We start from the raw sequence: 18381 nt of genomic DNA, 5'->3' as shown, positions 1-18381 counted from the left end.
CATCGGACATACCATTCCGATGAGTGAGTGGAAAACCCTTTGGAAAACAAATATGAATTTTACAGCATGCTATACCATCAAAGAAAACCTAATGAAGAGGCAGTTTAGATGATATCTTACTCCATCATAGCTTTTGAAGATGTACAAAAATGTCTCGAACATATGCTGGTGGTGCGGGGAAAGTGAAGGAAGTATGTATCATATGTGGTGGACATGCAGGAAAAGTAAAGAGTTTTGGAATCTCATTTACAGTGAGATGAAAAAGATATTTAAATTAACATTCTTAAAAAAGATCCAGCTTTCCTGCTTGGAATTCTAGGTAGATATACTGTACCGAAAAATGTAAAAGAAATTTTCTTACATGCAATGGCCACCGCCCGAATGTTAATTGCAATGAACTGGAAAGGGGAAAAGGTTCCAACCCTCTTGGAATGGCAGAATAAATTACTAGAATATGCAGAAATGGCACAACTGACTGAGAGGTAATACAAAATGACACAACTGGCTGAGACATAATACAAAACAATTATTTATTAAAAAATGGGATATGTTTAAGAGATATTTACAAAAACAAAGTAGCAGTATGACATCTTTGACAGCGTTTGAATGACCCCTGTGTAAATTAACTACAAAGAAATAAGGAAAACTGGTACAATATGTTGTAAGAAAGTATTAGAAAATATTGAAAGATTAAGGTAACAATTTTAAGTACATTCAGCCTTAGAAATGTTAAATACATTGGGAGATGATGGGAAGTCAATCATACTTTTGTAAGAATGTAGAGTGAAAGAGACTGTATAAGTCTGAATTAATTTATATTTGTAAATTTATATAAGATTACTTACACAAGATTGTCTTTTTTATTTGTTTTTGTTATCTTTGAATTTCAATAAAGTATGGATTTTAGAGAGAGAGAAGGCACAAGTAGCAGCAACATGCATGGATACCCAAGTTCTTACTCAGGGCTGTTACACCCATTGCACAGCAGCAAATCCAAGTTTGACACACAGTAACTGACTACCTAATTTTACTGGGGCAAGGGGGTATTCTTTTCCGTGCATGCTAAATACATTCTTATTTAGATAAGCCTACCCAAACATTTAGAAAATTTTAATACGTTTCAATTTGTTTTAGTCTAGTCTATTGTGGTTTTAACTTTCTTTATGTTTTAAATTATGGATGTATTTTTTTTAGTGATAATCATATTGTTTTATTTTTTTTGCAAATGCTTTGAAGGCTTTTCCTGCAATCAACATTTTATCTCCTCCCTGAAAAATCCAGCAACCCTGACCCACCCCCAAATGGGCCTTCCTCCTTCCTAAAAAAAGCTCAACAACTCACTGCCAGTTTTAACTCTGTGAATAGATTGCAGTCTCTTGGGAGTTGGCCACCCCGATATATAAAATTTAAAAAACACATCCATTTCTCATGGAAAGTGCAACAAAATGAGTTCTTTCTGTAAACAAGGATTCAAGGCATAAGCCACTTCTTTCATTGATACAAACCTTTTTCTTTATTTTTCACAGCTTCATCAAGTACAGCTGGCAAAAAGTAATTGCAAGTCTATGCCCACTCGCATGGGTGTAAAACCCCACTGAATTCACAACTTAATTCTGAATAAACACACACGTAATCAAGCTGCAAGTCACTAAAAATACAATGAGAATAAAAATAACAAGACCAAAGGGAGGCTCCCTTTGTTTTGCAAATACCACTGACTTAGTTATAAAAGTCTGAAGTGTGCATACTTTTACAAAAAGTGCACAAGTGACAGTCTGCCACTGGGAACAACAAGCAGACATAATTTGTCACAAAACAAACTCAAGAGCAAAAGAGGCAGAATGAAAAAATAAAAGTATTTGAACTGTAACATTTATTGCCTCAAATATAAAAATATTTAAAAATGCATTTCTGGGTCATCATTTCCACATAAGAGTATCCATATAAAATTCCTTCCCATCAGTTGTCTAACAACTTGGAAACGGCTTGTTTCCTCTGTTCTGCAGTCATGTGTTCACAGGCTTCTAAGACATTTGCCACAATTAAAGTCTGTTGAATTGTTTTGGCTTTCACCCAAATTCTCCCATTCATTCCTAAAACCAGTTCAAATGGATAAAGTTGTCCCAAATCTTGGATTATTTCACACTCCGGAGCTAAGAGTCTGCAGTCAAAATAAAATGTGAAGGGAAGAAAAGTCAATTTATGGGTCTGGTAAACTGTTTATACTTCTAACAATTAAGACCTCAATTCTTACAAAGCTACATTTTTTTCTTTAGGGCCTACCCAAATCAGAGCAGGTGTTGGGATGCCTTTTTTAAAAAAAGGATTTTGCTGAAAAAGTAACCTGCAATTTCACAGCCCCACTCATTTTGGGACTTGGGAGATGCCCATTATCAGGTTACATCCCACTAAGATGAGGTGGTATAAAACATTTTCATGGGACTGCCACTCTTTAAATTGCTGGTTAAGAGGGCTAGGGGCAGAGTGAGAAACTGCATGACTGACTGATAAATTAACATATTATTTGTGCAACAAAAACATGCAAGGGAGAATAGTTCTTCCTTGGCTTTCTTCCCAAACATTTTAGTTTTGTATATGCAAAGAATCTTCAAGAAAAACATAACTTCTCACTGTCAGGGAAGAGTTAGAAGTTTTCAGTTTATCAGAGGGAGAAAGCATTCCCCAAGGGAGGAAGGAGAGCAGTGAATCTAATAGAAGAGAGCAAGAGGAACAACAGGGAGGGACCAGCTGTTCACAGGAAAGGCAAGGGTTAAGTTCTAGCTCAGATTCAGAGGAGGGGAGATACAAGCCAGCTCTAGCCAGGAGGTTAGAAAAAAGAGCGGGGAAAACAAAGGGAAAGGCGCCTTCGCCATTTTGAGGGTGGCTGGTCACGGAGAAGCAGAGCTCAGAAGGTATCTGAAATAAGTGACTCTGAGGAATAATAGTTAAGAACTGTTTATAAGATTATTTTGTTAATCTGATCTGAAGAGGACAACGACCAGGCCTGACACTCACATCTCAAGTACTAAAGTCCTGGAAGAGTTTGTGTCAGTTATCCTGACAGAAGTCTGTACTGATAAGTAGTCTTCAGTTACTACATCCTTTTTTTTAGTTACGTCAATTTTGGCATGCAATTAAAATGCCAAAGTGATATTAATCCTAGTTCGCATATAACAGTTACACTGCCGAGCATGTAATTTGCTTTTGCAATCTAAGCTAGAACTTCCAAGCTCAAAATACTTGGTTAGAAATCTGTCACACTTACTTTCTTATTAGGCCTAATGACACCTTGAATAAGAAACCATCTTGTCCAATGATTCCCATTCCATTTGCTCGGCCACTGCTGTCAATACAGACCATCTCAGGTTCCATATCTTTATTGGCAACAATGAACTGTCCATAAATAAGGTCTCCCACCTAAGGAAAAAAATATACATAGATGAAACGGTTCTGAATGTGTAACTCTTATGAAAGGTATCATGTTCAACTTTAATACATTTAGCTTCATCACACAAGAATGTTTCTATATTCATCTGAAATGTGGGAGGGTATGTTACATTGCAAATGAAGAGTTTTATTAAGAAATCATTTTGCCAGGGATGTGGTTGCTTGCTGTTCTCATTAAACAGGGCAACAAAAATCTGTGAGATGTAGTGTTAGCACGTCGGTCAGCTGACATAAAATATTGTTGAACAACAAAAGACATCCGAGCTTAAGTGTCAATAGTCCAGCAGTAAAAGGAAAATCCAACATCAGACTCTTAACTGTCCAACACTGATTTTAAAAGGAACCCAAACAGGCCAAGCCTCTTCCTATTATTCTTGGCTATCTAAGCATGACAATGAGTAATTTGTTACCACATGCATATTCCAAAGATCAGGAGCTCTTGTCATAAATTGACAGATGGAGGAGCAACATGCAAAGGAATTTAAACTCTTTGCTCATGGTGTACGTGATCTCCTTCAACATGTTCACACAAGAGATGTACTGATAAAACATTGTGACTAAAGGACAGGTATTGACTCAATATTACCATTGTGAATAATTAGCACAAGCTTAACAACATAATCCTGTCTGTTGCAGTAAATCACACTGAACTCAACGAGGCTCTCACGAAATTGTGTATAGAATGTAGCTTTAGGGAATCAATGCTGTCAGTCATCTTCAGACTCCTCACCTGCACGTTTGGCCTGTTTCTTTTGGTTGCGCCTTCAAATGCCAAGTAGGATAGAGATGCTTGCTCACTTCCCCCAACATCCACTTTGAATACGTCTCCAGCTTTGGTGGTCACTATGCCAATCACATGGTCTCCCTTGACTGGAACATACTAGTCATGAAAAGAATTTGGGAGCAAGGGAGGAAAGTAATTTTAAATATGCAGATTGCTTTAGCCTTCAAAACAAGCAAAATGTCGATATTACACAGTATGCTCCTCAAACACAATCCATCATCACAATCCACTTAGCGTAGCAGCAGAATGACCAAGAATGGGCAAAGTGGACACACTGTTCTCTGCAGGAGCCCATATGTTTGTGCTAAACTATGGTTTACCTTGGTGCAGCATGTGATCCAAACCATTCTGCCCATATATACACACATACAAAATCTGGGCATAAGACCTTACAGTGTTGTCATAAGGTGTATGGAGATGAAGTACAGGGTATTCTTAAAAGGTTCATACTACACTTCATCCAATTTCACTCTGCATCCTGGTAGAGTACAGTTAATCGCTAAAATCGTGTTTATTATACATAGTGACTAACATCACGATTAAATAAAAACACAGCAAAATGCTTGGTTTCACACTCTCTTGGGCTACTCTGACATGAATCAACGGACACTGTAGCCAAAGTGGGTTCTTACAGAAAACCGCTTCCAGAAAGTGCTTAATATCTGTTCTAGCTGAAAAGGGGTTCAAAGAAGTTATTCTCCAAGTTGCGGGGTATCAAGATTATACAGATCTCCTACCTGAGGTGTTACTGGATGAGGTTAACATTTTTAATATAAAAATCAAAAAAATAAAACAAGCAGCGCTGTACAAAACAACAGCACCTTTTTTTTGTAAACTGTTTTGACTGTTATTGCAGTTTTACAATTCTTATGAAACTAATAACGCGGCTGTTATGAAACCAGTCCTCCTCCCCATCTTCCTTAATAATAATTGGGAATGTATTTATTTGGCATACCGTCCTTTCACCCGTAGATCTCAGGGCGGTTCAAGACATTAATGACTGTCTGGAATCCTGTTTGCAGTGCGACTAGATGAGGCACTGTTTTTAATTTAAATTTTTAAAACCTAAAAATTCCAGTAGTATACAAAACACCTTTTTTTTTCTAACCCACTAGTTGTTGCTTAAAAAGAGAGAATCATTCTACAGAATAAATAAATGAAAACGTGGCCAGAAAAAGCTCGCCTCCCTGCCTCCCCCAACGAGGCGCCCGCCAACCGCCACCCTGCCACGCATGCGCTGTTTCCCAGCCCGCCACTTCCGTCGCCCTGCCTCGCCTTACCCGCCTCTGCTGAGAGTCCACCCAATAGGTTCCCCCGGAGCCACTTCCGCCGCCGCGGTAGCGCAGCAGCCCGCACTTGGCGACCAGCAGCCCGTCCCCGCCGCGCCTCAGCCCGGGCCCGCAAACCAGCCGCCCTTTCTGAGGGCCTCCAGTGGCCAAGCACAGCCTCTCGCTCTCCGCCTCGGCGTGGCCCGGCAGGAACAGGGCGTCCCCCGGCAGCACCACCTGCCCTACAAGCTCCTCAGCCGAGCGTGCCATGACGCCACAAAACAGCCCGCTTGCTCCTGCTTTTACTGCGCATGCGGGAAGAAGGGCCTTCTCGCGCACGCGCAGGCGATTCCCTCCGCCGTTTCTCTCTGCCCTTCGTCCTTTGCCAGGATCGCCGATGGACTCCTGCCACTATAGAGATAGAATGGGCTAGAGAGGCACTCGCTTCCTGGCATCCTTTCCCACGGGATCGTAGAATTTTAGAGTTGGAAGGGACCCCCGCTGGTCATCCAGTCGAACCCCCTGCAATGCAGGAATCTCAACTAAAGCATTCATGGCAGGTGGCCACCCGGTTGTCACAGAACTGTAGAGTTGGAAGGACCCCGAAGGTCATCTACAGAATTGAGCTACTGTATCTCCTTTGTTAGGGACGCAGGTGGCGCTGTGGGTTAAAGCCTCAGCGCCTAGGGCTTGCCGATCGAAAGGTCGGCGGTTCGAATCCCTGCGGCGGGGTGTGCTCCCGCTGCTCGGTCCCAGCGCCTACCAACCTAGCAGTTCGAAAGCACCTCCGGGTGCAAGTAGATAAATAGGGACCGCTTACCAGCGGGAAGGTAAACGGCGTTTCCGTGTGCGGCTCTGGCTCTGGCTCTGGCCAGAGCAGCGATGTCACGCTGGCCACGTGACCCGGAAGTGTCTCCGGACAGCGCTGGCCCCCGGCCTCTTAAGTGAGATGGGCGCACAACCCCAGAGTCTGTCAAGACTGGCCCGTACGGGCAGGGGTACCTTTACCTTTACCTTATCTCCTTTGTTGATTGGGAAGAGACCCTCCCAGGGTCATCTAGTCCAACCCGGCTGCAATGCAGGGATTTCAACGGATGCATCAAGGGCAGATGGTCGTTTTGCAGTGTAGGAGGAGTGAGAGCACCATGTGACTGCATGCATACATGCATGCAAAAGGAGCAAAACTGGGGGTGGTATTTGTGTGTGGCATGTCTGTTAGGCACAACAGTTGCCTATTTGCTATCAGGCCCCTTCAAGGTGTTGCTGTTAGCATGCAAAGCCCTTTACAACTTGGGATCAGTTTAGCTGTGAGTTCGTTGTAAGCTCACTCAACCGCTTTCGTCTGCGAAACTGGCACTGCTACAAGTGGTGCTATATAATACCTGTTACAGATAGGTAGCTGTGTTGGTCTGCCATAGTCAAAACAAAATAAAAAAATTCCTTCCAGTAGCACCTTAAAGACCAACTAAGTTAGTTCTAGGTATGAGCTTTCGTGTGCATGCACACTTCTTCAGATACCTGTTCTGCACTGGTAAGAAATCCATCTTCTAATATGGCAGCATATGCTATGGAACTCACTGCCTGTTGACACCAGGCAGGCACTTTCACTGTACCCTTTTGGGCACCTACTAAAAACGTTTTGTTTAGACAAGCATCCCCTGTATGTAAAATATTGATGTGTGTTTTAATCTAGTTTTAATTTATCACTGATCTTGGCTCAGATATTTTAATTACCTCTGTAAATATTCCTTTCTAGCTTCAACTTTCTAATTTAACAGCAAATGAGATAAAAGACCACAATGATTCGTCTCCTGGTTTCCAAAGCTATGGCGACACCATCTGGTAGTTAGTGGAGACACAAAGATATGTGACAACCGCCATATGAGTTTTTAAGAAGCACAGTACAGTAGCTGAGTAAGTCTATCATGCACATCTCAAGAGTAATAAAGTCTTGAAAGTCTAGACCTGAAGTTTATTTGCATGACCTTTCCCCTAATATGAAAATGTCAAAGTTAAAAGGACTCTTGCGGTTTAGTTCTACTGAAATCAACAACTGTAGTAGAAACACCTTGATCATCCACCCCAGAACACTGCAAATTAGAGAAAGGGAAGAATCTAAACCAACTCAGAAGCTGCTGCTTTCATTTTTTGGTCACAGTCCTATGAACAACGTCTTGTGAGAAAGTCCTGCTGAACTCAGTGGGACTTAATTCTGAGTAAACATGGTTAGGATTGCACTGTTACTCCAAATTCAGCTCTTGACTGGATTTGGATTCCTCATCTGGAGTGGCTTCTTCATCTTCCGTGTCATCTTCTGTTTCTGTATCATGTTCATTCTGATTTACTTCATCATGTTCTAACCGGCTTTCACCCCCGTCATCCATCGTCTCCTGCGGAATCTGATTAAAATCTTCATCCATGGTTATCTCTGTCAAGCCTTCCTGGAGAGTTGTGCTGGTATTCTCCTCACCAGGTGTCTCACCCAATTCAGCCTTTACAACACTGATGTAACCTTGATAAAATTTGTCTTCTAAGGTTTCTTTCTTTGACTCAGCAGTTGTTTCATGTTCTTCTGGAATCCTCACATCCTTCTCTTCTGTTCTCTTCTGTTAATACAAATCAACATCATATACATGAGCACAGGGACATACACCACCATGAAAATTCTCCTTTTGAAATCAGTTATAATAATTTATCATTTATACCCCGCCCATCTGCCTGGGTTTCCCCAGCCACTCTGGGGGACTTCCAAGAAAATATTAAAAATACAATTTATTATTTTGTAAACAAATATTTAATAAATAATAAAATGTTCATAATAACTCAACTTCAGCCAAGGTAGTCTTTGGCCATAAGGATCTTCACTGAGTCCTCAAGCCAGCGTGGCATATGCTGGACTGTTTGGGCAAGGAAGAATGCCTTCCCAGAGAGGCAGTACTTTTTTACAACCCAATAAAGAATACTCTCTTATAAATAAAGTAAGAAAACAAAGTTCTTATCTAGTGAACCTTCTGTTCTTATGAATACAGGCATTCCACCCACCCATTGACTCAAATGTTCACTTCCTCTCTCCTTATATTGGTTGTTCGCCTACTGATGATTGATTTCACACTTATAGTTTCCATTTGTTTTTGTTTTTCCTGTTTCAGGGTGATCCAACAGTGTTGTTGCATTTCTGCGTATGTTGCAGATGTTTCCATTTTTAAGTTAAGTTGGAGAGCGATAGGTAGCTACTCCCACTTTACAGGAAGTGGCCTTTCAACCTTGCCTTTCCAACCCCCAGTGTCGGACCTAACCCAGAATGGAACAGCCTATCTGCAAAAACAAAAGTACACTAGATGAGAGCTTTGGTTATTTTTCCCTCCTGAACTGTACCTCTTCAGACTGCAGTTAGCAAGACTGCATGTTTGAATGTCTCTAATAAAATTACCCTCCTGGCATGTCAAACACTACAACATTGGGGAGAATATGTGCAGGGTGCTTGGTATATACAGTGGTAAACTCTCCTTTAGGGAAGCAACATCATCATGAGGCCACAGTGGCTTTTTTCCTCTCCTTCCGGGAGGCAACATCATCATGAGGTCACAGTGGAAAGCCTCTCTCTTGCAAGGAGGCAACATCATCATGAGGTCACAATGGCCAGAATCTCTCCTTTAAGGAGGAAACATCATCATCAGGTCACAGTGGCTTTTTTCTCTCCTTCAGGAAGACAGCATCAGCATGAGGTCACAGGGTGAAGGAGAGAGGCGAGTGGAGCATAGTCTGGAGAGGAGACTTTAATTTCAAGACCTACATCTCTCCTCATCCAAAACTAATGTTATTCTTCATTATGATATTTTAAACTATTAGGATCTTGACGCACCAATTAATTCCCTCTCTCTTCCAATTTATTTTATTCATCTGATTTCATGGATTGACCACAGATTTAGATTTTAGACTCACACAATATGCTCAGATTCTTCCCTTTGACCCAAGGTTCCCAGATGGAAGTGAAAAATGTCCATGAAAAAATAATGGAGAAATTGAGGATTTCATTAGAGCTATAACTGGCAAGCCACACACCTGACTCCAAGCAACAGAAATAGGAAAGACAAAGGAGCTAAAATAAAACCAAAATGTTGGTTAAAAATTTAACAAAGGAAGAAATAATAGATTTAGAGGGAAGGACGGAAATTGCAGTAGTTAAGAAAGTGAAGTATCTTGGGATATGGGTCACAGCTAAGAACATAAATTTATATAAGGATAACTATGATGTCACCTGGAGGAGTATAAAGAAAGACATGGAATTTTGGGGGAGGATGAAACTCTCCTTTTTGGGGAGGATAGCTGTTGTCAAAATGAATATTCTGCCTATTCTGCCTAGAATGCTATTTCTATTCCAGACCATCCCCATACTTAAAGACCTAAAACAATGTAAAGAGTGGCAGAGAGTCTTGGCAAAGTATATCTGGCAGGGGAAAAGGCCACGGATAAAAATGAAAATTTTAATAGATAAAAAAGAAAGAGGGGGCTTTTCTCTCCCGGATCTAAGTCTATACTACGAAGCGGCCTGCATACTTTGGTTAAAAGATTGGATAAAACTGGAGAATAGAGATCTACTGGATTTAGAAGGCTTTAATAATTGGTACGGATGGCATTCGTACCTTTGGTATGGGAAAGTGAAGGTCCACAAGAGCTTTCTAAATCATATTTTTAGAGGACCTTTATACCAATCATGGGAAAGGAATAAAAATCTCCTTGAAAGAAAGACCCCATGGTGGATCTCACCAATTGAGGCTTTAACGGTGAAGAAAACAAACATGGAGGAAAAAAACGCCACCTATGAGGAAATGTTAAGAAAAACAGACCAAGGGCCAAGACTTAGACCTTATGAAGAGATAAAAAATCTATTCACTGGGTGGTTGCAATACCACCAGGTGAATGATTTGCTAAAAGAGGACAAGAAGAAGTTGGGTTTTGATGACAAAAAATCAAAATTCAATGTAGAAGTAATAGAAGGTAAAAACAAAACCCTATCTAGAATCTATGACATACTTTTAGAGTGGTATACAAAGGACGAGGAGGTGAAGGAGGCAATGATTAAATGGGCAATTGACTTTGGTTATAATATCGATTTTGAAAGGTGGCTGGAAGTGTGGAATTGTAATATAAAGTTTACAGCATGTATGTCTCTGAGAGAAAATGTTTGGAAGATGCTATACAGGTGGTACCACACCCCTGTGAAGTTGGCCAAAATGTATAGACTAAAAGATAAGAAATGCTGGAAATGTGGGGAGGTGGAGGGTGACCTATATCATCTATGGTGGACATGCAAAAAGGTGAAAGGCTTTTGGGAATCGGTTTACAATGAGCTTAAAAGAATATTTAAATACACTTTTCCCAAAAGACCCGAAGCCTTTTTGCTGGGAATGACGGGTAAAGATATTAAGAAAGAAGATAGAACGATATTCCTCTATGCCACCACAGCAGCGAGAATTTTATTGGCACAATATTGGAAAGTGGAAACTATCCCCAATATAAATGATTGGCAAATTAAAATGATAAATTATGCTGAGCTTGATAAATTAACAGGTAAATTAAGAGACCACGATGAACAGAAATCTCTGAAAAATTGGAGTAAATACTGGAACTATATTGGAATAAATGATTAATGTGATTGGCGGGGTCAGAACAATACTACCAGTGTGTGAATTTAGGCCTATAGATTAAAAATCAAATACGTAATGGAAGCAGATATTTGATACTTACCAAAAGGATGGAAGTAAGTCCAGGAGGTGGTTTTTGCGTGTGTGTGTGTTTTTTTTTTTTTTAATCGTTTACTGTTTTGTGAAACAGCCAGATTAATCTATCTTTGTATAGTTAGAGAGAGGAAAAAGTTGGCTTGTATATCCTGATGCTTTTTTTGTTTTGTTTTTTGTTATAATTTTTTCTTTTGTATCTGTTTGTATGTTTGTTATGTGTATAACCTCAATAAAAATGTATTTGGAAAAAAAAAAAAAAAGGAAAGACAAAGGAGCTCCTGTCTTAAGTGTTTACTGAGAATCCAGAATTTCATTCCCCAGCAATTAGTTACTCTGTTTTCTTATCTCGGTTCCCACATTTTTGGAAGGTCACAGTTTGTGGAAGATCATAGAGCAGTTATTTTATTTAAAAAGAAAGGTTTTTTATTTACACACTTTTATACTTCTGCATACCTGAGTACTCCCCTTTTTTTTTTGGTGGCCTCATTTTACTCTTAGACTGAAAAACTCAACCAGCCAATTTCATTATTAAAAGGGAATTCTGAGACAATAAACCCACATACATGTTACTCACTTCATTTATATGATTTTTGTCAGTTTCTTCAGTACTCTGCAGAATTGCTGCTCCATCCTTCCCAGATAACTCTGCAATTGTCTTCTTGGATTGTTGCTCTTTAATGATCTTTATAAAATAAAAATGTGATTTAGCTAACTAAAACAAATGATTGATGGTGTCTCAGCCACTCATCATTTAAAACCCAATAGCCATTCACTACAATGGTATTACTGGCTTATTTTGGGCCCTCTGCTGTCATTACAGATCATCTCACCTATTCATATGGTAAATTTAATATTGCTTAGGAAAGGGTTTCAGACCTGCTGCTGTTTTTCAAATTTCTTGGCAACCAGGAGCTCTTCTGCTTTCAGCTTTTCTATCCTCTTCGCTTCTGCAAGGGCTTCTTCATGCTCACGTTCCAGCTCGGTCCTCTCTACCCTCCTCTAAAAAAAGCACAAAGTATTGGGGAAACGCACAAAGGATTAATGGAAATCCTGTCTCCTTGATGCTAGCTTTCTTCAGCATTTGCTTTTAAATTAAGAAAAGATGCATTACCTTTTCTTCTTCATTTAATCTGTTCTTGTAGTTGTAAATAAAGTGTGCCAGGAAATCGATTGGGTCCACAGGCCGACGGTCCGCCGCTTCTGCAAGTCCCTCAGCCAAACATCTTCCTATGCGTTCCTTGAGGTATTTGACATCCATCCCCATCTTGTGCCAAGCTCTGCATGGATATGGTACATTGGGTGAACTCTTGCCAGATCACATCCCTTCCTTCCAAGTTAATAAAATCAATGTTCCGGAAATAATTCCCAAGATCCTGCACTCTAATCACGTTTCTTTACCTTCTGCCTTTGCCAACGTCCTCCCTGCACTTTCTTACATCTCAGCTGTATTTCCAAAGCATACTTTGCTTTCTGCAGCGAATGAAAACATTTTTATTATTTACTAAAATTGTAATATATATATGGGTATAGATAGTTAGCAGGGACGCGGGTGGCGCTGTGGGTTAAACCACAGAGCCTAGGACTTGCCGATCAGAAGGTCGGCGGTTTGAATCCCTGCGACGGGGTGAGCTCCCTTTGCTCGGTCCCTACTCCTGCCAACTTAGCAGTTCGAAAGCACGCCAGTGCAAGTAGATAAATAGGTAACGCTCCGGCGGGAAGGTAAACGGCGTTTCCGTGCGCTGCTCTGGTTCGCCAGAAGCGGCTTAATCATGGTGGCCACATGACCCGGAAGCTGTACGCTGGCTCCCTTGGCCAATAAAGCGAGATGAGTGTTGCAACCCCAGAGTCAGCCACGACTGGACCTAATGGTCAGGGGTCCCTTTGCCTTTATAGATAGTTACCGGAGCTAAACTAGTTGGCACAAGAAGCTGCCCTGCCGATGCACCTCCGCATGCACAGGAGGGATGCTGGAAGAGGCCTCCAACAAATCCAATGGGAGATAAATACAGTGGTACCTCCAGTTAAGTACTTAATTCATTCCGGAGGTCCGTTCTTAACCTGAAACTGTTCTTAACCTGAGGTACCACTTTAGCTAATGGGGCCTCCTGCTGTCGCCGCGCCGCCGGAGCACAATTTCTGTTCTCATCCTGAAGCAAAGTTCTTAATCCGAGGTACTATTTCTGGGTTAGCGGAGTCTGTAAAGTGAAATGTATGTAACCCGAGGTACCACTGTATATGCAAACGGAGCAGGAAAAAGAGAAAAGACCAGTCATAGAATCATAGAATTGGAAGGGACCCTGAGGATCATCTAGTCCAACCCCTTGCAATGCAGGAATACGCAGATGTCCCATACAGGGATCGAACCTGCAACCTTGGCATTATCAGCACCACACTCTAACCAACTGAGCCAACCAGTTACTTAATATTTGCATAGCACAATGATCACATCATCTTGGCGATCCTGACAGCCCTTCACAGGAACTGTGGCTACACTCATTTGGTGGAGCATGCGACGCTTAATCTCAGGGCTGTGGGTTCGAGCCCCACCTTGGGCAAAAGATTCCTGCTTTGCAGGGGGCCCTCAGGGCCCCTTCCAACTCCATGATTGAGTGTGTGATTCTATTAACACCCCTAATCATTCCTTTTCCAAAGACTCGGTAAGAAACCGTGATTGCTAGCCGGTGGGTGCCCCAAAGATTAAAAGGTAAAGGGACCCCTGACCATTAGGTCCAGTCATGGCCGACTCTGGGGTTGCGGTGCTCATCTCGCTTTATTCGCCGAGGGAGCCAGCGTACAGCTTCCGGGTCATGTGGCCAGCATGACTAAGCCGCTTCTGGTGAACCAGAGCAGCACACGGAAACACCGTTTTACCTTCCCACCAGAGCGGTACCTATTTATCTACTTGCACTTTGACATGCTTTTGAACTGCTAGGTGGGCAGGAGCAGGGACCGAGCAACGGGAGCTCACGCCGTCACGGGGATTCAAACCACCGACCTTCTGATCGGCAAGTCCTAGGCTCTGTGGTTTAACCCACAGCGCCACCCGCGTCCCTTGCCCCAAAGATTGGGGAACAGCAAAGAAAGCCTTACCTTTTACGGGACAAAAGAGAAAAAGTTTTAAAACTTTGCAAGGAAGCCTTTTGCAACGCAGCCAATTAAATACACCCTTTATATTTAAAGTCTACTTAAAAATTAATTCAGAAAAAAAGAAAAGAAATGTGTGCCCGGTACAGAATTTTTTAATTTTTCTTTAGGTAGCTTTATAAATGACATTAATGCTACTACCCCTCCAAAGTAAATAAATAAATCTGCACCGTATCACTAGCCAGCCAAGCGCCCCTGCGAATCCGCTTAAGTTTCGCCGGACTTAAGGGGTCCGATCGCGAGGGTTCGGGTTCTCCGTCTCCTAGCAACCGGGACGCCTTACACAGCACAGCCCCGCCCACGAGGCGGCGCAGTACATCCGCAAGCGTCTCGGCTGCGCGCGCGCGTGCTGCTGCTGCCGCCTCATTGGCTTAATCGCCGCACGCCTACTGTTTCCGTCTCCCGGCATCACAAGAGATAGGAAAGGGAGGTTAAAAAGAAGAGAAGCCCTGCTGCTGTCGTCTTCAGGGTACCGTTCCGTCTCCCTGTCTGCGGCAGAGAGATAGGAAAGGAGAGAGAGAGAGAGAGAGAGAGAGAATCCCTTGCTGCTCTCGTCGGGATATCCTGTTTTGTGTATTATTACCGTGGAAACAGAAAAGCACACTAGCTGGTTGCACATGAGCTGGACATAGGAGGAGATGTTGTTGTTTAGTCGTTGAGTCGTGTCCGACTCTTCGTGACCCCATGGACCAGAGAACGCCAGGGACTCCTGTCTTCCACTGCCACCCGCAGCTTGGTCAGACTCATGCTGGTAACCTCGAAAACACTATCCAACCATCTCGTCCTCTGTCGCCCCCTTCTCCTTGTGCCCTCCATCTTTCCCAACATCAGGGTCTTCTCCAGGGAGTCTTCTCTTCTCATGAGGTAGCCAAAGTACTGGAGCCTCAGCTTCACAATCTGTCCTTCCAGTGAGGGCTGATTTCCTTCAGAATGGAGAGGTTTGATCTTCTTGCAGTCCATGGGACTCTCAAGAGTCTCCTCCAGCACCATAATTCAAAGCATCAATTCTTCGGCGATCAGCCTTCTTTATGGTCCAGCTCTCACTTCCATACATCACTACTGGGAAAACCATAGCTTTAACTATACGGACCTTTGTTGGCAAGGTGATGTCTCTACTTCTCAAGATGCTGTCTAGGCCTGTCATTGCCCTTCTCCCAAGAAGCAGGCGTCTTTTAATTTCGTGGCTGCTGTCACCATCTGCAGTGATCATGGAGCCCAAGAAAGTAAAATCTCTCACTGCCTCCATTTCTTCCCCTTCTATTTGCCAGGAGGTGATGGGACCAGTAGCCATGATCTTCGTTTTTTTGATGTTGAGCTTCAGACCATATTTTGCACTCTCCTCTTTCACCCTCAATAAAAGGTTCTTTAATTCCTCCTCACTTTCTGCCATCAAGGTTGTGTCATCTGCATATCTGAGGTTGTTGATATTTCTTCCGGCAATCTTAATTCCGGCTAGGGATTCATCCAGCCCAGCCTTTCGCATGATGAATTCTGCATATAAGTTAAATAAGCAGGGAGACAAAATGCAGCCTTGTCGTACTCCTTTCCCAATTTTGAACCAGTCAGTTGTTCCATATCCAGTTCTAACTGTAGCTTCTTGTCCCACATAGAGATTTCTCAGGAGACAGATGAGGTGATCAGGCACTCCCATTTCTTTAAGAACTTGCCATAGTTTGCCATGGTCGACACAGTCAAAGGCTTTTGCATAGTCAATGAAGCAGAAGTAAATGTCTTTCTGGAACTCTCTGATAGCAGAGCCCAATTCTCCAGGACTGGAAGGCGCTGCTGTGCAAGAAGAGTTCGAGCTTGAACCCAACTGCGCACCACGATTTTTGAAATGGTTAATTTTTTAACAACATTTTTGCTTATTGAAAGTATTTACAACCCGCTCTTCATTCAAAAGTGCCATGGTGGAAATGCACACAGTGTAAACCAAAATTTGACCTTATATATATATATATATAACACAGCCAAAAACTCAAAACAAAATATAGACTTCAGTTACAAATAAAACCAGCACCCACAGCAGAAATTCAAATGCGCAATACACCTCACCCATTCTCAGATGCCTGGGTTGTAAGCCAGAAGGCATTGTCCGTGTACTATTTCAGTCTATAGCTTTTACGTATTAGAATCAGAATTGTAGAGTCGGAAGGGACCCTGAGGATCATCTAGTCCAACCCCCTGCTATGCAGGAATATGCAGCTGTGCCATAGAAGGATCGAACCTGCAACCTCGGCGTTTTCAGCACCATGCTCTAACCAGCTGAGTTACACATTGAGAACCTGGATTGAAAAGTAACTAACAGCTAAATCCAGTGCTTTTTTTCTTGGGGGACACAGGGGGGGCACATACCCCTAAACATTTTGTGAATCTAAGTTTGGCTTCATTGAGGGGGAGTATTTCAATATAAGTAGGAAAATGAGAGTACCCCTAAACATTTTTTAAGGAAAAAAAATCACTGACTAAATACAATATGCAGTTACCCTGAACTGAGCCCCAATGTATCCAATTGGGGCTTACTACATGGTATGTTAAACCTGCAACTGTAAGCAGCATTGGATAAAGTTGTGTTTATTGTTCAGTAATCATGCATGAAGGGACGCAGGTGGCGCTGTGGGTTAAAGCCTCAGCGCCTAGGACTTGCCGATCGAAAGGTCGGCGGTTCGAATCCCTGCGGCGGGGTGCGCTCCCGCTGCTCGGTCCCAGCGCCTGCCAACCTAGCAGTTCGAAAGCACCTCCGGGTGCAAGTAGATAATAGGGACCGCTTACCAGCGGGAAGGTAAACGGCGTTTCCGTGTGCGGCTCTGGCTCGCCAGATGCAGCTTTGTCACACTGGCCACGTGACTCCGGACAGCGCTGGCCCCTGGCCTCTTAAGTGAGATGGGCGCACAACCCCAGAGTCTGTCAAGACTGGCCCGTACGGGCAGGGGTACCTTTACCTTTAATCATGCATAGGATTGGACTGTAACATTTGAGGCCAGGGACATTTAATGCAAAATAGTGATTAAAAGCAATTGGCCCAGCTCCACTTGAGAGTAATCACTATTCTAGGATTTCTAAAGAAGAGTGCAGTACAGAAGCCTGCACAAACTTGCATGAGAAAGAAATGTGGTGGTAGAACACTCCTCACAGATTGCTGTGGAAGTCCACCAGCTATTTCTGAACATCTGTATTTGTGAACACTTAGTGTGCCCAACAGAAGTTGTATCACTTCTGTATGTGTCCCCTTCCTTCTTTGGTGTTGTTGCATGTCACTCCAATCTTCGAGCAGTGCAAGATAACAGGTGTTCCCCCGGGGTTCATGTTTCCTTTTGGAATGAAGCACAGCGGAGACTATGGTGTCTTTATGATATATGGGTTTTTCACACTGAGCCTACAATCCCAGCCTCATCACCGTTTTTTCTCCCATAACTGCAGCCTTGGACTCAAACAGACATCAAACAGTGCTCTCTGACACTTTCTCCACCTTGCTACTTTACTTCTAGGTCCTATCACTGCTCTGAATCTTTCTACTATAAATCCTGGCTTTATCTGTTGAAGGAAGGACCCCCACCCACCTGCTGTCTCACACCAAACCCCTTAATCCCCCTTAATGGCTTGTCACACAAGCTATCACCCTCACTAGGAGGCTAGCTTGGTTATTCCATGAATTGGAAGCCTTGATTAAATTCTAACACTTGCTGGATCCAGGGATTAGAGGGGTCTGGCACCCAGTTTAACAGCCTAAACAGTGTATATGATTCCTACATTTTGGTTGCAGCTGCTAATTGGCTAAGGGAACCGCTTAGCTGTATATACTGGAGGCTGAAATTAGCATTAATTTCTTGATAGATGCTTGTATAATGTGGGTCAAAACAAGTACCTGTCATTTATTGTTGCAAGTGGAATACTGATGTGTTTACCTTAGTGGAAAGGAAAGGAATAAAAGGGTTTTTTAACCTATCTTTCAAAGGTGGAGGTTTGTTTTTAAAAGCATTCCTTTTCTGAATACAGT

At 42.5% G+C, this 18381-nt stretch overlaps 2 protein-coding genes across 5 annotated transcripts; both read right to left on the bottom strand.

Annotated features, from left to right (window-relative positions):
- Positions 1–513: 513 nt before the first annotated feature.
- EXOSC3 (exosome component 3) lies at positions 514–5804 on the bottom strand. Of its 2 annotated transcripts, XR_013838707.1 has the most exons (5): positions 5512–5804; positions 4178–4327; positions 3266–3417; positions 1630–2161; positions 514–1563 (listed from the first exon to the last, which is right to left on the bottom strand). XR_013838707.1 is itself a non-coding variant. In XM_079975747.1 (4 exons), exons 1-4 carry the CDS (start codon positions 5767–5769, stop codon positions 1960–1962), a joined length of 762 nt encoding a protein of 253 aa, XP_079831873.1. In that variant the 5' UTR covers positions 5770–5804; the 3' UTR covers positions 514–1959. The 2 variants fall into 2 exon arrangements, 1 of the variants encoding a protein (XP_079831873.1); XM_079975747.1 differs by having other exon boundaries at positions 514–2161.
- Positions 5805–7457: 1653 nt separating this feature from the next.
- On the bottom strand, positions 7458–14609 carry LOC307215922 (uncharacterized protein). 3 transcript variants are annotated; one of them, XM_079975752.1, is made up of 6 exons: positions 14561–14609; positions 12639–12711; positions 12352–12517; positions 12117–12239; positions 11815–11922; positions 7458–8105 (listed from the first exon to the last, which is right to left on the bottom strand). In XM_079975752.1, the coding sequence occupies exons 3-6, from the start codon at positions 12502–12504 to the stop codon at positions 7740–7742; spliced, it is 750 nt and encodes a 249-aa protein (XP_079831878.1). In that variant the 5' UTR covers positions 12505–12517; positions 12639–12711; positions 14561–14609; the 3' UTR covers positions 7458–7739. The 3 variants fall into 3 exon arrangements, with proteins under 3 accessions (XP_079831878.1, XP_079831877.1, XP_079831876.1); XM_079975751.1 differs by lacking the exon at positions 14561–14609 and having other exon boundaries at positions 12639–12969; XM_079975750.1 differs by lacking the exon at positions 14561–14609 and having other exon boundaries at positions 12352–12940.
- Between the last annotated feature and the right edge of the window lie 3772 nt (positions 14610–18381).

The sequence above is a fragment of the Podarcis cretensis genome (assembly GCF_951804945.1).
Source record: "Podarcis cretensis genome assembly, chromosome: 5".
Taxonomy (NCBI): domain Eukaryota; kingdom Metazoa; phylum Chordata; class Lepidosauria; order Squamata; family Lacertidae; genus Podarcis; species Podarcis cretensis.
The sequence above is the reverse complement of the archived record's forward strand: the minus strand, read 5'-3'. Positions and strand labels throughout refer to the sequence as shown.

What these genes read in the sequence shown, in the direction of transcription:
- EXOSC3 (XM_079975747.1), bottom strand. Translation starts at nt 5,769, where the DNA reads ATGGCACGCTCGGCTGAGGAGCTTGTAGGGCAGGTGGTGCTGCCGGGG. An exon ending in GAAACAGGCCAAACGTGCAG is followed by an intron (nt 3,418 to 4,177) that starts GTGAGGAGTCTG and finishes TTTTTTCCTTAG; the next exon opens with GTGGGAGACCTTATTTATGG. An exon ending in TCATTAGGCCTAATAAGAAA is followed by an intron (nt 2,162 to 3,265) that starts GTAAGTGTGACA and finishes TTTTGACTGCAG; the next exon opens with ACTCTTAGCTCCGGAGTGTG.
- LOC307215922 (XM_079975752.1), bottom strand. Translation starts at nt 12,504, where the DNA reads ATGGGGATGGATGTCAAATACCTCAAGGAACGCATAGGAAGATGTTTG. An exon ending in AATTTGAAAAACAGCAGCAG is followed by an intron (nt 11,923 to 12,116) that starts GTCTGAAACCCT and finishes TATTTTATAAAG; the next exon opens with ATCATTAAAGAGCAACAATC. An exon ending in ACAAAAATCATATAAATGAA is followed by an intron (nt 8,106 to 11,814) that starts GTGAGTAACATG and finishes TTGTATTAACAG; the next exon opens with AAGAGAACAGAAGAGAAGGA.